At 44.0% G+C, this 22,803-nt stretch overlaps 1 protein-coding gene across 1 annotated transcript in view; it reads left to right on the forward strand.

Annotated features, from left to right (window-relative positions):
* Positions 1-22,803, forward strand: part of USP46 (ubiquitin specific peptidase 46) — a 42,767-nt gene that overhangs the window by 651 nt on the left and 19,313 nt on the right. The window contains exons 2-4 of the mRNA XM_070948748.1: positions 16,740-16,820; positions 18,885-19,098; positions 20,872-21,101. Coding sequence (XP_070804849.1) covers positions 16,740-16,820; positions 18,885-19,098; positions 20,872-21,101 — 525 coding nt within the window. The remainder of the gene's footprint in view (positions 1-16,739; positions 16,821-18,884; positions 19,099-20,871; positions 21,102-22,803) is intronic.

The raw sequence follows: 22,803 nt of genomic DNA on the forward strand, positions 1-22,803 counted from the left end.
GGGGGGGGGGGACTTCTTCTTGTAGGTTCTGCATCCGCAGGGAGTCCTCGACCTATGACCACAGGGGAGCCCAGAATTACCATCATGAGGTTACAGCAATCCTGGGTCTCACCATGATGGTCGTTAAGCGGAACGGGGTGCCTCCCGGTTGCTCCCCGAAGTGTCGTAAGTGGGGGACTTCTTGTATGTTCTGCATCCTCGACCTATGACCACAGTGGAGCCCAGAATTACGATCATGACATTAAAGCAATCCTGGGTCTCACTATGATGGTCGTTAGGCAGAACGGGGTGTCCCCGGGTTGCTGCCAAAAGAGTCGTAAGTGGGGGACTTCTTGTATGTTCTGCATCCGCAGGGAATCCTCGACGTATGACCACAGGGGAGCCCAGAATTGCGATCATGAGGTTAAAGCCAATCCTGGGTCTTACCATGACGGGCGTTAGGTGGAACGGGGTGTCCCCAGGTTGCTGCCAGAAGGGTCGTAAGTGGGGGGACTTCTTGTATGTTCTGCATCCTCGACCTATGACCACAGTGGAGCCCAGAATTACGATCATGACATTAAAGCAATCCTGGGTCTCACTATGATGGTCGTTAGGCAGAACGGGGTGTCCCCGGGTTGCTGCCAGAAGGGTCGTAAGTGGGGGGACTCCTTGTACGTTCTGCATGCACAGGGAGTCCTCGACCTATGACTACAGTAGAGCCCAGAAAAACAATCATGAGGATGTTGCAGTCGTTCAAACCATCCTGGGTCTCACCATGACGGTTGTTATGCGAAACAGGGTGCCTCTGGGGATGTGGGGGGGGAGAAGCCCCAGGTTGCTGCAAGAAGGGTCGTAAGTGGGGGACTTCTTGTACGTTCTGCATCTGCAGGGAGTCCTCGACCTATGACCACAGTGGAGCCCAGAATTACGGTCATCATGAGGTTGTTTGCGGTCGTTAAAGCGATCCCGAGTCTCCCCCATGACAGTCATTATGCGGAACGGGGTGCCTCAAGGGTGGGGGGAGGCCCTGGGTTGTTGCAAGAAGGGTCATAAGTCGAGGACTACTTGTACAGCTGTTGTGCATCCATAGGGAGTCCTCAACTTATGATCACAATGGAGCCCAGAATTGCTGTCGTTAAACAAGGCACCCGGCTTCCCCATTATGGTCACTATGCGGAAGGGTGTGCCTCAGGGGTGTGGGGGAGGCCCTGGGTTGCTGAAAGAAGGGTCATAAGTCGAGGAGTACTTCTACAGCTATTGTGCATCTACAGGTAGTTGTTGACTTACGACCACCATTGAGTTCAGAATTACGGTCATGAAATTGTCACGGTCGTTAAGCAAGGCACCCTGTGTGCCTCGGCTTGCAACCACCATTGAGGCTGTGTTGTTGTTGTGGTTGGTAAAGCGATCCTGGCTCTCCCCGATATGGTCATTATGTGGAAGGGGGTGCCTCATGGGTGGGGTAGGCCCTGGGTTGCTGCAAGAACGGTCATAAGTCGAGGACTGCTTCTACAGCTATTGTGCATCTACAGGTAGTTGTTGACTTACGACCACCATTGAGTTCAGAATTACGGTCATGAAATTGTCACGGTCGTTAAGCAAGGCACCCGTGCGATCCAGGCTCTACAGTTATTATGCAGTCTCAGGGGTGGTGGAGGCCCTGGGTTGCTACAAGAACGGTTGTACAGCTGTTGTGCATCCACAGGGAGACCTCGACTTAGGACCACAATGGGGCCCCAAATTTATGTTACTGAGTGAGACATTTGTTAAGTGAGTCTTGCCCTGTTTTACAACCTTGCCACGTTTGTTGAGTGAATCACTGCAGTTGTTAAGTTAGGAACAGTCATAAGTGCGACAAATGGTCAGAAGACATTTTTTTTCAGCGCCGTCGTAACTTCAAACAGTCACTAAGCAAACTATTGTTACTTGAGGACTAGCCTGCTGAGTTAGTCTTACAATGGTTCATTTAGTGACTGTTCAAAGTTACAACGTCACTGAAAAAAAGTGACTTATGACCATTTTTCACAGTTACAACCTTTGTAGCATCCGCGTGATCACAGCGATCAAAATTCAGGTGCTCGGCAACTGGTTCATACTTAGACCGTTGCAGTGTCCCCTAGGTCACGTGATCCCCTTTTGCGACCTTCTGACAAGCAAAATCAGCGGGGAAGTCAGATTCACTTAACAACCGGGTTCCTGACTGAACAACTGCAGTGATTCCCTTAACAACGGTGGCCAGAAAGGTCGTAAAATGGGGCAAAGCTCACTTAACAAGCGTCTCACTCAACAACAGGAATTTGGAGCTCAATTGTGGTCGTAAGTCGAGGGCTACCTATATTTGGGGCTGAGGGTATGGATCAGGGGTCAAATCTACTTACCTCCCCAACCGGTTCGGAAGTGTGCACGGACCCTCTGCGCATGTGCAGAGGGTAAAAAACAGGTTACTTCCTGGTTAAAACCAGGAAGTAACGACGACTGGGCAGGTGGGCGGAGCCTCGCACCGCCATCGCTACCGGTTCTCCGAACCATCGGCCGCCATTGGGAGCATTTTCACCCCTGGTATGGATCTGCAGTCAAGGAATTGGGATGCAAAAGATTGCTCTTTCCCATTCAAATGCAAAGGTTGCCAAGATAAATAAAAAATCATGAATTCAAATTAGGGGCTGCTTTTTTGAGCTCTGCCTCTGCTTCAGAAGAAACTGACGCCAGGTCAGTAATTGGAGCAAGGCGGGAAGGGGGCTTTAAGCCCTCTTTGTTTTATGAAATGGCTCCGGGGTGGGGTGCGGTTGAGCCAAGTTTTTTTCATTGCCCCTTACTCACACTTCATATTTTGAATATCTGCTCCCTGATCATCAAGATGCTCTCCGCTCTTTTTCGTCCCTTTTCAAGTTAGAGACTCCTAAATTGGCAGCAGGAAATGTCCAAAAGCTTTACTTTTGAATGAATGGATGGACGGAAGAATGAGTCAAGGATGGCGAGGCGCATCCTGAGAAAACTAAGTCACTCTTTCATGACGTGCGGAGTTTTGAATGGGGAGCTGAGTAGCGTTAAGCCTGAAGTATTAAGCAGAATGCTGAGAGGTTGTGTTGTGATTTTGGAAACTCACTGGTGCATTAAAGGACTTGGATGTACAATGCTGTGACCTTTCTTTTATTTGGGAACAACTTGACCAAATTCCAGATAGGTAGAATTTTGATTCCCAAAATTCCCCAGCCAGTAATTCAGTTCAATCTATTATTTTTTATAAATATCTCAAAGTGGTGAACGTATCCTGCCCACTTTTTTCCTCCTGTTTTCTACACGACAACTATTGTGTGAAACGAGTTGGGCTGAGAAAGAGTGAGTGGGCCAAGGTCACCCAGCTGGCTTTCATTGCTAAGGCAGGACTACAACTCACAATTTCCTGCTCTCTAGCCCTGGGCCTTAACCACTAAAACAAGCACATTGTAGTTGTCCTGGATTAGGCCTACCACATAGGGCAGTGATGCCTAACCTTTTGGCCAAAAGCGGAGTGAGTGCGGAGGGTTCGTGCACACCCATAATTCAATTCCCCCCGCTCACCCGCACATGCGACCCCCCCCCGGCACTCCCCCCCCCCGCTTTTGGCACACGACGGCAAAAAGGTTACCGGTGGGCCCGATAGGCTCGTTTTTCACCCTCCCCAGTCCCCAGAGTCTTTCTTGGAGCCTGGGGAGGGCAAAAACGCCCCCCCCCCGGGGCTCTCCAGAGGCTGGAAACAGCCCGTTTCCTGACTTCCGGAAGGCCCGAAAATCAGCTAGCTGGTGCGCGCATGCACGCTGGAACTGAGCTAGAGCAACTCTTGCATGCCCACAGATATGGCTCCGTGTGCCACCTGTGGCACGCGTGCCATAGGTTCGCCATCACGGACATAGGGAAATCTTAGTCCTTAACCCACATCTTTTGATTGGCATTACCTTGTTTTATTGATGCCCAATAACAATAGGAGAAACCCGTGTGAATCTATAGCAATGATATCTGGGTGTGATAAGACTTCTAATCTGAGACAGTATCAAGTCCGGAGGTATTGATTGATTGATTGATTGAATTTATATTGCCGCCTATTCGCCCATAGTGACTCACAGAATATAAGACCACATTTATTGCTAGGAAATGAACACAAGACTGGCATCCTCAGTGTTATAGAGATGCAACATTGGGGAAAATGGAAAAATACTCTCCGGCGATCTGTGATGCAGTTGAAAAGTGCATGGTGGAATGTATAATTAAAAGGGACTAATGGCATAAACATGATTGTACATCTGGTTTATAAACAGGGAGTGTAAAACTGCATTCTCTTCATTTTGATTCACTATTGAGCCATTCCTGAAATGGAATTGTAATAGTGTGCAGTTGTGGATATGTTCACAATCACAAGCTAAGCAGACTTGTTTCAAAAATAGGTTTTATGTTGGGTGTTGTAATCAGTTACCTAAATATAGCTTTTGAAATCACAATCTTGATTTTATACCCAGAGTTATCCTATTTTAGGGTTATGTTCCCTTCATCCAAAAGTATGTTGCTTGCTTCTACTTGGAAATTAATAAGAATATAAGGCCACTTTTGGCCTTCAGTCTGAATTCTCAGACTCCCATAGGTGTGTCTAGAATCAATTCATTGATAACCTTTTTCCTGTTTTTGGCACTGTTGTGAATCACGGCACAACTGAATATAATGAAAAATATACTTTGGGAAGCCAAACTGTAAGCCAAAATGTATTTACATAATATTTTTCCTGTAGCCTCAAACCTCTTTCCTCACAGTAATCTTATGATTATTTTAAACAATGGTGGCTTATGGCTTGCCCAAGCAAATGTTTTGCTTTTCCCTTAAATAGGCATCTGTTAAATATATTATGACACAAGCTTTCATGGACCAAAATCCATTTTATCATGTGTATGGTTATGCTTTTACACCTCTTGCTCATGTTTTTCACACACACTGCACACGAGGGTACACATAAAAAACACATAAACAAGCCATAGGGGAGAAAAAACCAGTCAAATGGCAGAATAATCTGTCAGATTGAGTGTAAAGGTGGAGATAGGCAAAATGATTATTACTAAAAGGAATAAGATAGTGCCTGCACGCAATCCTAATATTTCTGGTAGAACAAGCATGCAGATTTTTGTTTGAACATAAATGGGTGGAACCTAATATGACATGAAGTACAACAATAAGTGAAAGTTCCTGCTCACTAATGCTGTAATGATAGTTTGGCTGCCATTTTGCTGCTGTGCTCTTACCATGCTTATGTCTCTGGGAATTATCCCAGTTTTATAGTTTGGGGAGGGGAATAGAATAGAATAGAATAGAATAGAATAGAATAGAATAGAATAGAATAGAATAGAATAGAGGAGAGGAGAGGAGAGGAGAGGAGAGGAAAAGAGAAGAAAAGAGAAGAGAAGAGAAGAGAAGAGAAGAGAAGAGAAGAGAAGAGAAGAGAAGAGAAGAGAATTCTTTATTGGCCAAGTGTGATTGGACACACAAGGAATTTGTCTTGGTGCATATGCTCTCAGTGTACATAAAAGACATACGTTTGTCAAGAATCATAAGATACAGCACTTAATGACAGTCTAGAATAGAATAGAATAGAATAGAATAGAATAGAATAGAATAGAATAGAATAGAATAGAATAGAATAGAATAGAATAGAATAGAATAGAATAGAATAGAATTTTTTATTGGCCAAGTGTGATTGGACACACAAGGAATTTGTCTTGGTGCATAGGCTCTCAGTGTACATAAAAGAAAAGATACGTTCGTCAAGAATCATAAGGTACAACACTTAATGATAGCCATAGGGTACAAATAAGCAATCAAATCATATTAGGAAACAGTCAATATAAATCGTAAGGATACAAGCAACAAGGTTACACAGTCATAAGTGGAAGGAGATAGGAACGATGAGAAGATTAATAGTAGTGCAGACTTAGTAAATAGTTTGACAGTGTTGAGGGAATTATTTGTTTAGCAGAGTGATGGCGTTCGGGGGGAAAAACTGTCCTTGTGTCTAGTTGTTCTGGTGTGCAGTGCTCTATAGCGTCGTTTTGAGGGTAGGAGTTGAAACAGTTTATGTCCAGGATGTGAGGGGTCTGTACATATTTTCACAGCCCTCTTTTTGACTCGTGCAGCATACAGGTCCTCAATGGAAGGCAGGTTGGTAGCCATTGTTTTTTCTGCAGTTCTAATTATCCTCTGAAGTCTCTGTCTGTCTTGTTGGGTTGCAGAACCAAACCAGACAGTTATAGAGGTGCAGATGACAGAGTCAATAATTCCTCTGTAGAACTGGATCAGCAGCTCTTTGGGTAGTTTGAGCTTCCTGAGTTGGCGCAGAAAGAACGTTACATGCTTAATGTAATATAATTGATCACATGACTGATACCGTATAATATATATCCACTGAAGTACAGTAGACTCTCGGCCATACAGGCTTAGCATATAATATATTTGTTAGTTTTTTAAGGGGTTGTCACATTACTCAAAGCCATTCAGAAATATCACGAGAGGTTTAAAATAGAATTTATTCCACTCTATTAACTCAGCAGAGAGAAATCCGTTATCGTGATGGACTTTATCTTTGGCTTTCCAGATTTCATGGATTTTTTTTTTTTTTGCCCTTTTGTGTGTTTCTGGTTGGAGAATTCTAGAAGTTGAATCCACCTATCTTAAACTTGCCATGGTTATGAAATATCTTCTTAGGGTGATGACCTTGATCATCAACGCCTTTCTCTACAGGGCTTCGTGTCCTTGTCTGTATATCCTCAATTGCAAACCGCATAATCCTGGTGCTTTAGTGCTTCAGTGTCTCTTTGGTGAGCCTGGCAGTTTAACCAGAGTAAGACAGTCAACTTTCTTCTTTTGAAGCAGAAGAACAAAACCTTTGAAGCAGTAGAGGGACCAAAGGAGACTTCAAGGCCTTCCAGAAGGCCGATAGGATACCTGTGCTAGAAGGACACATATATTGGCATATAAGGTTGCATGTATGTTTGATACTGGATACTCAGAGCAAGATCCCAAGTATGATATAAATTCTAGGAGTACTTCATACTTTATTCTTCTATAGCAGTGTTGGCGGAACTTTTCGGCACTGAGTGCCAAAACGGGAGTGTGTGTGCGCCGGGAAGATGATCTTCTGGTTTCCGGCACATGCATGCATGCATACATGCCGGCCAGCTGGTCTTCGCACATGGATACACACCAAAAAACGGAAGACCAGGTGGCCGGTGCACATGCGCGCACCAAAAACCGGAAGAGCATCTTCCCGGCGCGTGCATGCGCAGCGGGCAGCTGCTCTTCCGGTTTCTGGTGCTATCGCGTGCATGAAGACCAGATGGCCGGTGTGCCGGAACCCGGAAGAGCTACGGGCGATAGCTCCCGTGTCCGGAGAGATGGCTTTGCGTGACACTTCCGACACGGGTGCCATAGGTTCGCCATCACGGTTCTATAGTGTAGAAGACTTTAAGATGTGTCGATGTAAGCTTCCATATCTCCTCAGCTGCTCAGTTGGCTGGAATCCTGTGAATTGAATTCCACACGTCTTTAAAGTTGGTGGGATTGAGAAACATTGGTGTAGTGCAGGTGTCAGCAACCCACAGCTCCGGAGCCGCATGCGGCTCTTTCATCCCCCTGCTGTGGCTCCCTATTGGCTGAACCCACCACTGGCTGGCCCCACCCCTCGCCCTCCCCTTCCAGTCACTCCTCGCCTGGCCTGAGAGAAAGGAGAGAGAGAGAAAGAAAGCGACACACACAGAGAGATACCTGTTTCCCACAGAATACACTGGGAGCCACAAAACCTGGGTAGGCGTGGCTGGGTGGGGATCATGTGACTGGGTGGGAGTGAGTGACATCGAGTTGACCACACCCACCCAGGTTTTGTGGCTCCCGGTGTTTTCTTTTCTATGAGAAATGGGTCCAAATGGCTCTTTGAGTGTTGAAGGTTGCAGATCCCTGGTGTAGTGGATTAAAATGAAGATATTGTAGGACAGAAATGCCTTTGGGCTATCTGATCTTCATTTAATATATTTTTAGCTGACTGTGAACGAGCTGTTATTTCTCGATGTTTCATCCCTTTATGCTTCTATGAGTTGGCGCTGATTTTTTTTTTTTTTTTTTTTTGACCTGCCATAAAGGGTTGTATCAGGGCAGCCTTTCCCCAGCTTGGTATCATCCAGGTGTATTGAGTCTGTAACTCCCAGAATTAATAAGCCAGGATTGATGAGATAATAGCTCATTCTAAGGAAAGGGCTATCGCAACTTAATTGGACATTATTAGGCCATGACTAAGTTATTCTGTTGTGTTTAGGGGAGCTTATGCATTGTCTTTTAATTTGCCCAGTGTGTATTAAAGTGGTATAAGAAGAGAAAGACGATGTAATTATGAAGTGTTATTATTGTGCAGTCAACAGAGAGCTGTTGCATTGCTTTCTGTAGAAATTTTATTGCACTTGAAGCAGCCTCCAGAAAAATGTTTACCGTCTACACATTCCTCAGGAAGGTGAGAAAATCACTGTTGTCATCATTGTTATGGTTATAAAATTTAGCTAAGAGATAGATGCTGAAGCAGGGCAAATACTAAAAGAGCTTAACCACCCAATCAAGTATTACTGGCTTGAGTATCTGGTTAGTAGAGCATTAATTCAGCAGCTGAAAGATGACTAACCGCTTGGAAGTATTCCACAAAAACTGGATGTTCTCTTTGCTAGAAATCATGAGGCGGTGGAGGAATAGTAATCATAACAGAGTTGGAAGGGATCTTGGAGGTCATCTAGTCCACCTCCCTGCTCACTCAGGAGACCTGTATTACTTCTGGCACCCTGTCATTAACACAGCTGCCTGCAATTTCTGCTGGTTCGAATCTCTCCAAGGCTCAAGGTTGACTCAGCCTTCCATCCTTTCTAAGGTAGATGAAATGAGGACCCAGTTTGTGGGGGCAATAAGCTGACTTTGTATAAAATATACAAAAGAATGAAGGCTATTGCTTAACGCATTGTAAGCCGCCCTGAGTCTCCGGAGAAGGGCGGCATATAAATCAAATTAAAAAAAAAAAAATGGCTGTCCATTCTCTTCTTAAAAGCCTCCAGGGATGGGGCATCCACAACTTAAGAAGGCAGATTGTTCTCACTGTTAGGAATTTTCTCCTTTAGTTCTAGGTTGCTTCTCTCCTTGATTAGCTTCCATCCATTGTTTCTTGTCTTCATTCCAGAGGGGGGTTTCAGCAGTTCTGACCAGTTCTGGAGAACCAGTAGTGGAAATTTTGAGTAGTTCGGAGAACCGGTAGTAAAAATTCTGACTGGCCCTGCCCCCATCTATCCTCTGCCTCCCGAGTCCCAGCTGATCGGGAGGAAATGGGGATTTTGCAGTAACCTTCCCCTGGATTGGGGAGGGAATGGAGATTTTACAGTATCCTTCCCCTGCCATGCCCACCAAGCCATGCCACGCCCACCAAGCCACGCCCACAGAACCGGTAGTAAAAAAAATTGAAACCCACCACTGCTTCATTCAATTTGTTATAGCTGCAACCGACTCTGAGCAGAGTACAAAAACAATGAGAACATAAAACCACACAGACCAGATTAAAATTATCTTGCCCTGGCAAGATAATAATGTTTAAAAGAGGGGGCCTGGATCTTGCCCTGGCAAGATAATGTTTAAAAGAGGTGGGGGGGGAACTAAATTTGATGAAAATCAGATATATTTTTTTGTACTGTACTAATTTTAAAATTTCCGCAACCTTCTTTTTTGCAAAAAAAAAAAAAAAGGTGGAAATCAAATGAGCAAGCAGAATAATGAAGTAGTGTGATGCCATCAGTGACTTCTATAAAATTGAATTCAAGTTCAGAGACTTCCATATTATACTTAGTGGTTTTCAAATAAGACCTGATTGGCCCCTGTATTAAGAGGATGGGAGAAATTGTATGCATGACAGTGTTCCGTTGTTCCAGGGGTGAGTTCCACTTACATTTACTACCGGTTGCGCTCCCGCTGAGAACTTGCTTCACTCACACATGCAGAAGCTTCTGCACATGCGCAGATCACCCATGATGACGTTGGGGTGGGTGGGCAGAGCCTCCCGCCGGTTTTACTACAGTCTGGTTCTATAGAACCGGACTGAACTGGGAGCAACTCACCACTGCATTGTTCCTTGATTACCATCTCCTGCAGTGTGTGTCTCTCCATCACACATAAACTTCCAGTTTGTCACCGTGTTGTGTGATTGCTGAAGTTCAGGAAAATTATATTTCACCACTACTAACAATCTCCTCTTGAAGAAAGTCATTTAATTCAATGTAAAAATGTCAACATACTACCTTAGTTTCTCATGGCATCTCACATGTTACTGGTACTTGGAGACTGAGATGAACCATTTGTCCAGGCTTCCCACCAGGCGCAGTTGTAAATCTCATCTCCCCAAACATATAATCCCTTATTCAAGATTTGCTTTACTCGACAAAAAGCTCAAGCACAGTACTACTCAGCAAAAATTAGTCTCTGCTGCAAACAAGAATAGAGCTGAGTAAGCAGCTACTGCAGTACATAGAAGTCAAGGCCCATAATAGAACTGCACTCTAGGATTTAAAATCTGGACTTTTTCCTCCCACTTTGCCAAGTGAACAGATACTTGGCTGTTCTCTCGGTGGCTTAAGAAAGCGTCTCATCTATGTTTCTCATTATGATCTAACAGTTTTCTCTACCCTGGGAAGCAATGATTCCTGCCTCACCAGCCTCGTTCCTACAGTAGTGTTTGCCATTTCCCTTTCCCGCCATAAGAATATAAATAAATCCCATAATGTTTTGTATAAGAGACCTAAAGATGGAGAGTCGGGCCTTGGAGGTAGACCAGACCAGGAAGCCAAAATTCTGAATGCTAATACTACTTTTATTATAAGGTTCCTGGAACAGAATTTTGCAAAGTCTGAATGCATATCCCAGCCTCTCTCCCTTTGTGAGAACTACCGTGTTTCCCCGAAAATACAACCTACTCAGAAAGTGTTGTGACCTAGGCCCAAGTAGTTATTACCAGACACACTCAGTCCTAAACAAACATATTTTATTAGAACAGCTGAGAATTACTTCATTCTCAGCTTAGTCCAAATTAAGTCCAAAACAAATCCTTCATAAACAGTCCTTCGGCCTTATCACCAACCTTTGTCTTCTTTGGCACCCTGCCAAAGGCTTTTCTTGGCAAAAGTTCAGAAGCAAGAGACGCTGACAAGAAACAAATGTAGCAATGTTGCTTTCCTACAAAGAGTCCAAGAGCCTTTGCTGCTCTTTTAAGCCTTCTGGGAGGGGCCAATCATCTCCTGGCCTTACTCCTGAGTCGTCCTTTTTGCTTTAGCTTGTTCTTGCCTTCTGGCAGCTCTTTGCATGCGTGCACTAGGAACAGGCTGCTCCTGTTCCTCTGCCTCTCTGCTATCCACCTCTGGAGTCTCCAGAGTCCGCGCATCACTCCCAGATGGCCCTGGCCCCACTCTGCCTCCGACGCAGAGCCCTCATCCAGGCCTTCCCCTGACTCCAGGACTGGCCCATTGTCCTCCCCAGCCTCCTCACTGTCCGACTCCGCTGCCAGCTCCGCAGGCTGCTGGCGGACCACAACAGAAAGTAAGCCCTAGCTTGATTTTTACACTTGCGCCCAATATAAGCCTTACCCCCCAAAATAAGCCCTAATTAAAACCCCGCCCACTCCAGGGTGCAGTAGTAAAATTAAGCTAGGGTGGGGATGGGGGAGCTGCCGTACTATTTACCTTCGGATAGTTGTAACCAGAGTCGATCCAGAGCTCTGTTATTGGCTATAGAGGCCTTCAGGAAAGACTTGCTGGAAGCCGAAGAAGTTCCTGAAGGCCTCTTTGATAGCGAAAAGGAGGCCAGGGGTGACACAGGCAAGCGAGGTGAGTCAGTGGACGACCCCCCCCCCAAAAAATAAGACCTTGTGCCTTTTTTGGTGGCAAAAAAAATAATAAAAGACAGGGTCTTATTTTCGGGAAAACACGGTAGAGAGGGTCAGGGCTGAGACACTATCTCAAATTACATTTCTGCCTTGGATTTAAATTGATATTATCCGATTGCTGCCTTATTTGTGACTCTTCCTCCTGTTCCTCGAGCTTTTATGGAGCCTCTGAGTTTTTCCCCACTCTTCCTTGCAGAATTTTTCTAGAAACCTCCGCAGGTCCTCTTGCATGCGCTGGACGTTTAGAACTTCGCAAACCAAATTTTTAATAATAATAAAATCTGAGGACTGCGAAAACCATTCTAAAGAGATTTGTTTTTCTTTTAAGTACTCGATGGTTGTTTTAGAGCTGTGTTTTGGATGGTTCTTTTGTCGAATAATCTTTTAAACCTCTGTTCAGGGAATTCATTCATGCATACAGTTTTGCCATGCAACTCTATTTTCTGCACTAACCGCAGAGGTGGAATGAATTAACCCAGCCTGGTTCTTCTACCAGCCAACTCGTTCACCTGAATCCAATTCTGGATTGCTTGTTTCTTCTTCCAAGCCAGTATGTCAAAATAAAACTCACTGTGATTCTTTTGTATGAATGGAAAAAATAGAAAGAAATGGTATTCCTAATTGCATCCCTTCCTCCTTTTAAAAACAAAACTCTTTCTTGAACCTTTTTTTCTCCTGCAGAGTGAAAAATGTGTTTTCAAAATTAACTATTAAATCTTCAGGAGATATTTGTTTGTGTGTGTGGTATGTGGTGTTGTGTAATATAGCCATTCAACAGAAGAGAGAGGGGCACCCAGAAAGGGAACACTTAAATGAATAATGTCACAAGTGATGAAAAGGAATGAAATAATAAGCTGAAATAGCTACGGTGCCAATAAAGCTACAAGGAACAAACAAGAAGATAAATTGACTTAGATCTTGGTATACTTTAAGTTAGCTAATGATATAAATGGGAGAAAACATTGCTAACTTGGGATTCTGCTCTTAGAATAGATAAACATTCCCAGAGGAGTTGCCATAAAACTTAATTTTTTTTTTGACAGGATAATCGGATCCATTAAATATTGTCCACAGTTGATATCCTCCAGGTCAAAATCATCACAAAGCCTTAGAGATGAACTGTGGTACTTTCGAAGGTGGATCGTTGTAATAAACAGAGCAGAAATGTCTAACAATGGCAGTTAGTTTAACTGCATTAGCTTCTGTTTTTAAATTATTATTGTTATATTACTATTATTATTGTTATTGTTATTTACTTTATTCATTAAACATGAAACTCAGTCAACTGAACATTCAAAAATGCATCACAAATACCATTGACTGGTGCTAATGGTTGATACGGGTTGCTGCCAGTGTCCTAGTTATCAACCAAGTACCTTCTTAAGATATGATGTTCCAAGTAGCACAGTTTTTTGCTGTTCCGCTGGTGTTATTGCAGGAAGCTACAATTTGTTGATGTATCTTATACAATTCTTGTTTTTAATAATAATAATAAAAATTATTATTATTTACTTTATCCATTAAACATGAAACTCAGTCAACTGAACATTCAAAAATGCATCACAAATACTATTGACTGGTGCTAATGGTTGATACGGGTTGCTGCCAGCGTCCTAGGTATCAACCAAGTACCTGCTTAAGATGTACGGTGTTCCAAGTAATGCAGTTTTTTGCAGTCCCGCTGGTGTTATTGCAGGAAGCTGCAATTTGCTGATGTATCTTATAAAATTCTTGGACATGGTACCAAGTGCCCGATGACAATGGGTATCATTGTTACATGTTTCATCCATAGCCGTGTAGTTTCGATGGCCAGGTCGCGATATTTCATGATTTTTTCCAGTTCTTTTTCTTCTTTTTCTTTTTCTTTTTCTTTTTCTTTTTCTTTTTCTTTTTCTTTTTCTTTTTCTTTTTCTTTTTCTTTTTCTTCTTCTTCTTCTTCTTCTTCTTCTTCTTCTTCTTCTTCTTCTTCTTCTTCTTCATCATCATCATCATCATCATCATCATTATTATTATTATTATTATTATTATTATTATTATTATTTACAAAAAATAGAAACTTATATATGCCAGTTCTTTAAGTGGTTTTGGCCTTCATATGCATTGAGATCTTCCAAAGAACCTAGGATGCCATCATGTATTAACATAATATATGTGCGGATCTGGCCTTTTTGTAATTGACAGATGGAAGTTTTATCAATGTACAGATTGATAAATAAAGTGCTGTCCAAGAGTTTTTGGTATGGCACCCAGAGTGCTGATAACTATTAGAATCACCACAGCCAGTTTATGCCATAATCTTGTAATTTTTCAATTTCTCAGCTCTTGATGTTTTGGGATCTACCCCAAGTTTTTTATTCTACTATCTCATGGTATGGCTGCATCAAATTATCCATACTTTCCCCTTTTCAACTACAGTTAAATCTGGTGTGTTATAAGCCAAGAAGCTATCAGTTTGTATTTGGAAATCCCACAATATTTTAACCTGCTCGTTCTCGACTACATTTTCAACTCTTACATTCCCATCAATTAAATTTAACTTAATTGGCGGGAACGTGATAATTTTTACAGATTGAATCATTTTGGCGACTGTGTTACGTCGTCGTTATTGTCAGTTTGGGCGATCTTTTTGCACGAATTAATACAATCAGGGCCAGAACTGAAAAATCTACAAATAATTTGTTGTTTTATTTCTCTGTTTCATGCCAACTAGTGGTCATGTGGAACCTGGCAACCCAGATATGATAACCTTATATGAAGTCAAGCCTATGAAGAATATCCAAAATGGGCTGTTTCGGTATGATGTCAACTCTTTGAGGTAGAACCAGGCTCAGAAATCAACTCCCCAAGTGGCTAAAATTACTTTTACTGAGTGGCTATAATAACAGAATCTTGCAAGCTTGATTGTATTGTAACTCATCCTCAGGGGTGAAATGCTACCGGTTCGCTCCGGTTTGGGCGAACCGATAGTGCTAAAAACTACCGGTTCAGGCAAACTGATAGTAAAAAAAAAAGCTACCAGTTTCTCCGAACTGGTATTTCTGACGATCAGCTGTGCAGCGGGGTTTAGCTTTGCTAGAAAGCAGGAAATCCTGCTTTCTAGCAAAGCTAAATCGTGCCCCACAGCTGATCCTCTCCTCCCTTCTACTTACCTTCCCAAGCTTCCTTTTGGCATGCAGTGCGCATGCGTAGCCAGCGAAGCGGTAGCAAACCAGTTTGGATTTCACCACTGCTCATCCTCCTTCTAATGCTAGCTCAGCCAATTAGGAAGTTGCCTGTCTGAGCCTCTTCAAAAATACTATCCGTTTTTTGTGCACTTAAAATATGTCTTGACTCCTCACTTTGGCAACTTCCAGCGTGCTGGGGTGAGGGGGGAAGCTCAGCAGAATGAAGAGCCATTGTGTGGCTTGAAGTTAAACTGTAAAAGCTTTTTTATTGGAACTGCTACAAGCATGGGTGCCCAACAGATGCAGAAAATCAAAATCCTAGCCAGATCGTTGCAATTGAACTGCCATCCAGCAATTTTTAAATGCCATCATCTTAATTTTTTTTTTTTTAGCCTCCCTTATGGATGTTCTGAAAGGGACACGGTGGCTCAGTGGCTAAGACGCTGAGCTTGTCGATCGAAAGGTCGGCAGTTCAGTGGTTCGAATCCCTAGTGCCACGTAACGGGGTGAGCTCCCGTTACTTGTCCCAGCTTCTACCAACCTAGCAGTTCGAAAGCAGGTAAAGAAATGCAAGTAGAAAAATAGGGACCACCTTTGGTGGGAAGGTAACAGCGTTCCGTGCGCCTTTGGCGTTTAGTCATGCCGGCCACATGACCATGGAGACGTCTTCGGACAGCGCTGGCTCTTTGGCTTTGAAACGGAGATGAGCACCGCCCCCTAGAGTCGGGAACGACTAGCACATATGTGCAAGGGGAACCTTTAACTTTACCTTATGGATGTTCCTGTTTGCAAATAATGATACATTTAAAAGCTTGGCTAGCCTAATTCCAACAGATAATGTTTGACAGCAAACTGAAATTTAAAGAGATACATGACATTGTATTAGGAGCTCCCACCTACAGGCAAGTTGGTTTTATTTTTTAAAGCCTGCGCCCTTTTTCTGCTATTAATCTGGTTTCGCTCTCATTCTGCCATTCAACTCTTCTGAAAACATTCTCTTACTGGGGGGTGAGGGGGGAAAATCAGAGTTTCTCTCTTAATCTAAGCAAGTAAAAATTCCCCTTTCTCTGCCCTTGCAACTTAAGACAAAGTAAAATAGTAGATAGGAAACAATTTGATAAGATTACAAAGCTAAATAAACCTGGATAGCATCAGTAAAACGGGGAGTGTTTATTTTTGTATGTTAGCCTAGGAAATGATTGATGGCAGGTTAATGGATTTGGTGATGGGCAGGGCAGGCAAATAAACCATCTTCCTTAGCTATTTATTCCAGTTTCTTCCTTCCAAAAGAATGGATCTCGTGCTCTCCTTCTAATTTACAATTGCTGGCATTCCGGTGCGCTTTATGGTTAGGATGTGGATAAAAAGCCCCTTAGTGAGTTTTTTTGAAGACTATATTTTGGGGCATCAAAAGGATGAGAGCATTCATTACTTTTGCAGCAGCCTTGGGCCCCCAATGGAGTAGAGGGAGAGTGTGAGCACAGCTCTCTGAAGCACTGTCTGTGAGAACCATAATGTGCCATTTTTCGTGAAGCGAGAAAACCTGCCCTTTCTGGAACACATTTGTCCCTCTCTGATTCTATTTGAATTTGAATTTGTGGGAGAATAATGGCCTCTTTCTTTTTCCCCAGGGCACCAATGCCTCCGCTCTGGAAAAAGACATTGGGCCAGAGCAATTTCCACTTAATGAACACTACTTTGGACTGGTCAACGTAAGTATTATCGCTCCATTCTGCCTTCCCTAACATGGTGCCCTAGAGATATTTAGGTATCAGCCCGGGATGAAATCTACTTACCTTCCCTACCAGTTCGGAAGTGCACGCGCTGTGCGCATCGCATATGCGCACCGACCCTCTGCGCATGTGCAAACCCTTCTGCATATGCGCAGAGGGTAAAAAACAGGTTACTTCCTGGTTAAAACCAGGAAGCAACGATGACCGGGTGGGTGGGCAGAGCCTCAAGCTGCCATTGCTACCGGTTCTCCGAACCACCAGCCATCATCGCTACCAGTTGGGCCGAATCGGGAGCATTTCAACCCTCTATCAGCTGCTCACTCCTTAGTAGCAATCCTTTAGCCAAGCCAGCTGAGGGTCATAGGAGTTAGTAGGCAGCCTAACTGAAAGAAACTGGGCTGGGGAACATTGACATTTGAGAGTGTATGTCAGCACTTCAACCTGCATTTACTCTAGTGACATTTATTTTATTTGAGATGACATTGAAACCTGACAGAGTATCTTCCCCTGAAAAGGATAAATTTGCAGATAATGAGGGTTAAATTTGCAGATATGGGGGACCGAAAGCCTGAAAGTTGAAGAATCTATTACAAAATTGTAAAGGGGTTTTGACTAAATGTGGATCAGTGCAATTAAGGTAGTGGATGCAGATGTGTATGGAAGCTGCATTCTCATGTCCTTGCGAAGAACGTACTGTACTGAACTCTAAGGTGCTTTTCGAAAGAGGCAACTGGACTTCCTCGTTTTTCTTTGAAGACGTCTCGCTTCTCATCCAAGAAACGTCTTCAGCTCTGACTGGATGGTGGGGAATGGAAAGAAATTTTTTTGCACTGCTCAGGTGACCCTGAGGACACAGATAAACCAGGGGTGAAATTCAGCAGGTTCTGACGGGGTTCTGGAAAACCGGTAGCGGAAATTTTGAGTAGTTCGGAGAACCAGCAAATACCACCTCTGGCTGGCCCCAGAGTGGGGTGGGAATGGAGATTTTGCAATATCCTTCCCCCAGGAGTGGGGAGGGAATGGGGATTTTGCAGTATCCTTCCCTGCCACGCCCACGAAGCCACACCATGACCACCAAGCCACGCCCACAGAACCGGTAGTAAAAAAATTTGAATTCCACCACTGAGATAAACCTCTAAGTGGCCTCAACCACTCTCTAAAAGGATGCAAATGACCAGCCTATCTGCAAGGAGTATAAATCCTTCCATTCCCCACCATCCAATCAGAGCTGAAGAAGCTTCTTGGATGAGAAGCGAGACGTCTTCAAAGAAAAACAAGAAAGTCCTCTTGGAAAAAAAAGCACTTTCGGGACAACCATGACCTGGATGACTGAGAATCTCCATGGACGTTTTGTACTTAATGTGAAGGTCTGAAAGGACACCAAGTTCATTTACCGATTCAACAAGGGAAAAAAATCTGCCTCTGCCTCCCAGAAATTTGCCTCCTTACAGCAAACAGCCTGTTTCAGTTTCAGCATCCCCTGATTAGCACAAGAAAAAAAAATCTGCCTCTGCCTCCCAGCAATTTGCCTCCTTGCAGCAAGCAGCAAACAACGGAAGCCAAAAATGGGGGACACGGAGGCAGCAATAGGCAATGGCAATCCCTGCAGCCTGAAACAGTTGATGGCTGGGAGGTCGATCCAACCGACAATCAGCTGCTTGTGCTAATCAGGCTGTGCTGAAGCTGAAAGTGAAACGGGCTGTTTTCTGTTTGCTGCAAGGAGGCAAATTGTTGGGAGGCAGAGGCCAAAAGGTGGAGGGTGATGGGTGGGCGGGGCTACATTTGGTGTATAAGACGCACCCAAATTTTCATCCTCTTGGGGGGGGGGGAGTGTGTTTTATACTCCGAAAAATATGGTAATTGCCATTTAATATCAAATCAGATGGCAATTAAGACACCTGTAATCTCCATTCATTCATTGATTGGTTACTTGAGTAATGATTAGCAGTGGTAGGAGAATAAAGAGCAAGTTGGATTAATAATCAGATGTTGCATTAGTTGGGTTTTTTTTAATCCGTTGCTTATCTTTATGCTTGTTTGCAGTTTGGCAATACGTGTTACTGTAACTCCGTCCTGCAAGCTCTGTACTTCTGCCGGCCGTTTCGGGAAAATGTGCTGGCATATAAGGCCCAGCAGAAAAAAAAAGAAAACCTCCTGACGTGTCTAGCAGATCTTTTCCACAGCATTGCTACACAGAAGAAGAAAGTTGGGGTGATTCCTCCCAAAAAATTCATCTCAAGGCTACGGAAGGAGAATGGTATGTGTAGATCCAAGCTGTTCAAGCCGATGGTGAATGGACCTGCCACGATTACTTTTTCAGGGTGCAGTCTGATATATGTCACATAGTTTATGTATACCATATGTACTGTATTTTTCGGAGTATAAGACGCACCTTTTCCCCCCCAAAAAAGAAGGTGAGAATCTGGGTGCGTCTTATACTCTGAGTGTAGCCCCGCCGTTTCAGAGGCTGAAAAAAGCCTTTGAAACGGAGCTTCAGGAAAAAAGCCTCCAAAATGGAGCTTCAGAAAAAAAGCCTCTGAAGCCTCCGTTTCAGAGACTGGAAAAAAAAGCAAGGCACAGAGCTCACAACCAATGAACCTGTTGCTAAAATTCACCTCTGGGAACAGTTTATTGGGGGTATTCTGGGAGGCCGATCCACCCGCCAATCAGCTTTTTTCTTATTTTCCTCCCAAAAAACTAAGGTGCATCTTATATTCCTGTGCGTCTTATAGTCCGAAAAATACGGTATTTGCCCCCAACAATCTAGGTCCGTGATGGCGAACTTACGGCACACATGCCACAGGTGGCACGTGGAGCCATATTAGTGGGCACGCCAGCTCAGCTCTGGGGTGCATGCGCGCGCCGGCCAGCTGATTTTCGGGTCTTCTGGGCCCATCAGAAGTAGGGAAACAGGCTGTTTCCTGCCTCTGGAGGGCCTGGAGAGGGGTGAGGAAGGCCCGTTTTTCTTTCTTACCTGGCTCCAGATCCTTTCTATGCATCTGGGAAGGGCGAAAACAGCCTTTCCCACTCCCTTGGAGGCCCTACGGAGGCTGAAAGGGCCCATTTCCCGACTCCCGGTGGGACAGGAAGTGACGCTTTTTCCTGTCCCCAGCCTCCAGAGACTCCTAGAGAGGCTCCTAGAGACTCCTAGAGAGGTTCTGGAGGCTGGGGACAGCAAAAAATGTCACTTCCTGTCCCACCGAGAGTTGGGAAATGGGCCCTTTCAGCTTCCATAGGGCCTCCAAGGGAGTGGGAAAGGCTGTTTTCGCCCTTCCCAGATGCATAGAGACGATCTGGAACCAGGTAAGAAAGAAAAACGGGCCTACCAGGCCATCATGTGCCAGGAGCGGGGGTGGGTTGGGTTGTGTGCGCATGCACTTGGGCACGGCACGTGCGACCCTCCCCCGCCCCCCCCCTCTCCTGGCACGCGATGGCAAAAAGGTTAGCCATCACTGATCTAGGTCTTCATTTTACCAACCTTGGAAGGATGGACAACTGAGTCAACCTTGAGCCTGGTGAGATTTGAACTGCCAAATTGCAGGCAGCCAGCAGTCAGCAGAAGTAGAAGTAGCCAGCAGTACTGCACTCTAACCACTGCGCCTACCACTGCTCAATATGGTGGTTTAAGACATTTCTTTCTTCTGGTATAAAAAATGTCCTTCATCCAGGAGTTGCCTCACTCAAGGCACTGCCTGGAATGATCATGAGATCTCAAGGAATCCTGTAAAGGATCCATGATCAGCCATGAAACGACAGCTCATGTTTGCTAACCATCCTGACTGCCAATGCCCGTCACAGTAAAAAGAACTGGTCCTAGGATTGTAAAGCCTGAAGAGAAAAATGGGCTTCTGGTTTTTCTTAATTTGATTTTTTTTATTCCTTTCATTCTTTTTTTTCTGTATTGGTTTCTCTTGTTTCTTTATCCCTGTTGTTAACAGACCAGATTTGTGTGCACTACAAAACGGACGGCTCTAGCCATCTTTAACATAAATAAATAACATCCTTTTCTTTTTCCTTTTCTTTAAAATAGATCTTTTTGACAACTACATGCAGCAGGATGCTCACGAATTTTTGAATTACTTGCTGAACACGGTTGCCGACATTCTACAAGAGGAGAAAAAGCAGGAGAAACAAAACGGCAAACTGAAAAATGGAAACATGAACGAAGCAGAAGAGAACAACAAACAGGAGCTCACCTGGGTGCACGAGATTTTTCAAGGAACCTTGACCAATGAAACGAGATGTTTGAACTGTGAAACTGTAAGCATTGGCAGGATTAAAGCAAGAATTACCTGTAAACAGCTGGATAATCCTTGCATAGTCAAAGAAATCTCTACATTTATAAAGTCTTTGAAATGAGGATGGTCCTAGTTGGTAACGACAATATTTATTTATTGTGTGTGTGTTTGGGACCATTTATCTGTCCCCATTTATTGTGAAAATTATTTTTTAAAGGGACTGCTGATCTCTCAGTCTAGTTCCTTTATATATGCAACGAGCACGGTGCATAATTTTAGTATACAAATCTCTATGCAGAAAGCAGGCACGTGTACATAATTTAAATATGCAAACCTGTGCAAAGAGCACACGTACATACGTTTAATATGCAAACACCTGCAGGAATTTCTGGACTTACGACCACAACTGCAACTAGAATTTGGGTTGTTGAGTGAAGCGATTGTTATGTGAGACACTCGTGTGACCACTTTGCTCAATGACTGCAGTCCCGGCTCTCTCAGTTGCCCTTGTTAAACAATTCTGTGGGTCATTAAGGGGAACACAGGGATGCCTTGGGGTGGTAGAGGCCAGGACCTGCTGCCTACCCCACCACGCCCAGCAAGGCTTGACCTGTTACAGGGCCTGGCAACATTCATAGATTGGTCCACTTAACTTTGCATTTTTTTTGCAGCTGGGCATGCATTCGGCATGCCCAGCTAATGTGAGGCACACTCTTTCTACAGTGGCTGCCTTGCACAAGTGGGTGTTCAGCTCTTCCATGCAAACAAAGGAACTCCTGTAGGGTGCAGAAACAGAGGTCAGATTTTAAGGACCGGAGCTCTGTTTCTGCATCCTGCAGAAGAAGTACAGTTCTTTGTGCACAGAAGCGAACTCCTTTAGTGGGAAGCAGAAACGGAGCTTAAATCTTTGCAGAAGGATGACAGTTCCCTTCAGCCAGTGCCCAGAGACAAGAGGGAATTCTATCCCCAGGTGACAACAACATGCAACCTTCACTGCCAGGTTCTCCACTGACTTTCTGGGGAAGCCGGCAGAGAAGATTGCAGGGAGCTTGGCAAATGATGGTAAGTATGAACAGTATTGCCAAGCAATCACCCGATGGGCAGTGCAACATTTTGTGACAACCAGAAGTGTTTTTCAGACCGTAGAGCACTCTTTCCCAGGCCGTCGTAATTTGGAAGAGTCATTTAACAATTACCCGTGTTTCCCCAAAAATAAGACTGGGTCTTACATTAATTTTTGCTCCAAAAAATGTGTTAGGGCTTATTTTCCAGTTAGGTCTTATTTTCGGAAAAATATGGTACAAAATGCATTCATCTGGATGATGATCTTAACTGGGGCTTATTTTTGGCATAGGGCTTATATTATGACCATCCTGAAAAATCATGCTAGTGCTTATTTTCCAGTTGGGTCTTATTTTCGGGGAAACAGGGCATTCATAACTCAAAGGCTACTTGTATGCAAGCATGTAACGTGTGTACATACTTTTAATATACAAATCTACAACTTTGGAAAAAGTTTAAAGATTAAGCCAGTGCACAGGTGAGGGTTACTTAGAAGACACTCTTCAATCTTTGCACAAAGACAGCCCTTCTCCATTGCTGAGTGAGGCAGCCACGTCTTTTTCAGGCTTCTGAATGAAAAAAAGATGCCACCAAATGAAGAAGTCACCTTGTTTGAGTGTACGTTAAGCAGAGTTGCCTTTCTTGTCTTGGGCAAGCTGAAC

This window comes from Pituophis catenifer, unplaced genomic scaffold (genome assembly GCF_029215685.1).
Source record: "Pituophis catenifer annectens isolate HBS135680 unplaced genomic scaffold, rPitCat1.0.hap2 SCAF_8, whole genome shotgun sequence".
NCBI lineage: Eukaryota > Metazoa > Chordata > Lepidosauria > Squamata > Colubridae > Pituophis > Pituophis catenifer.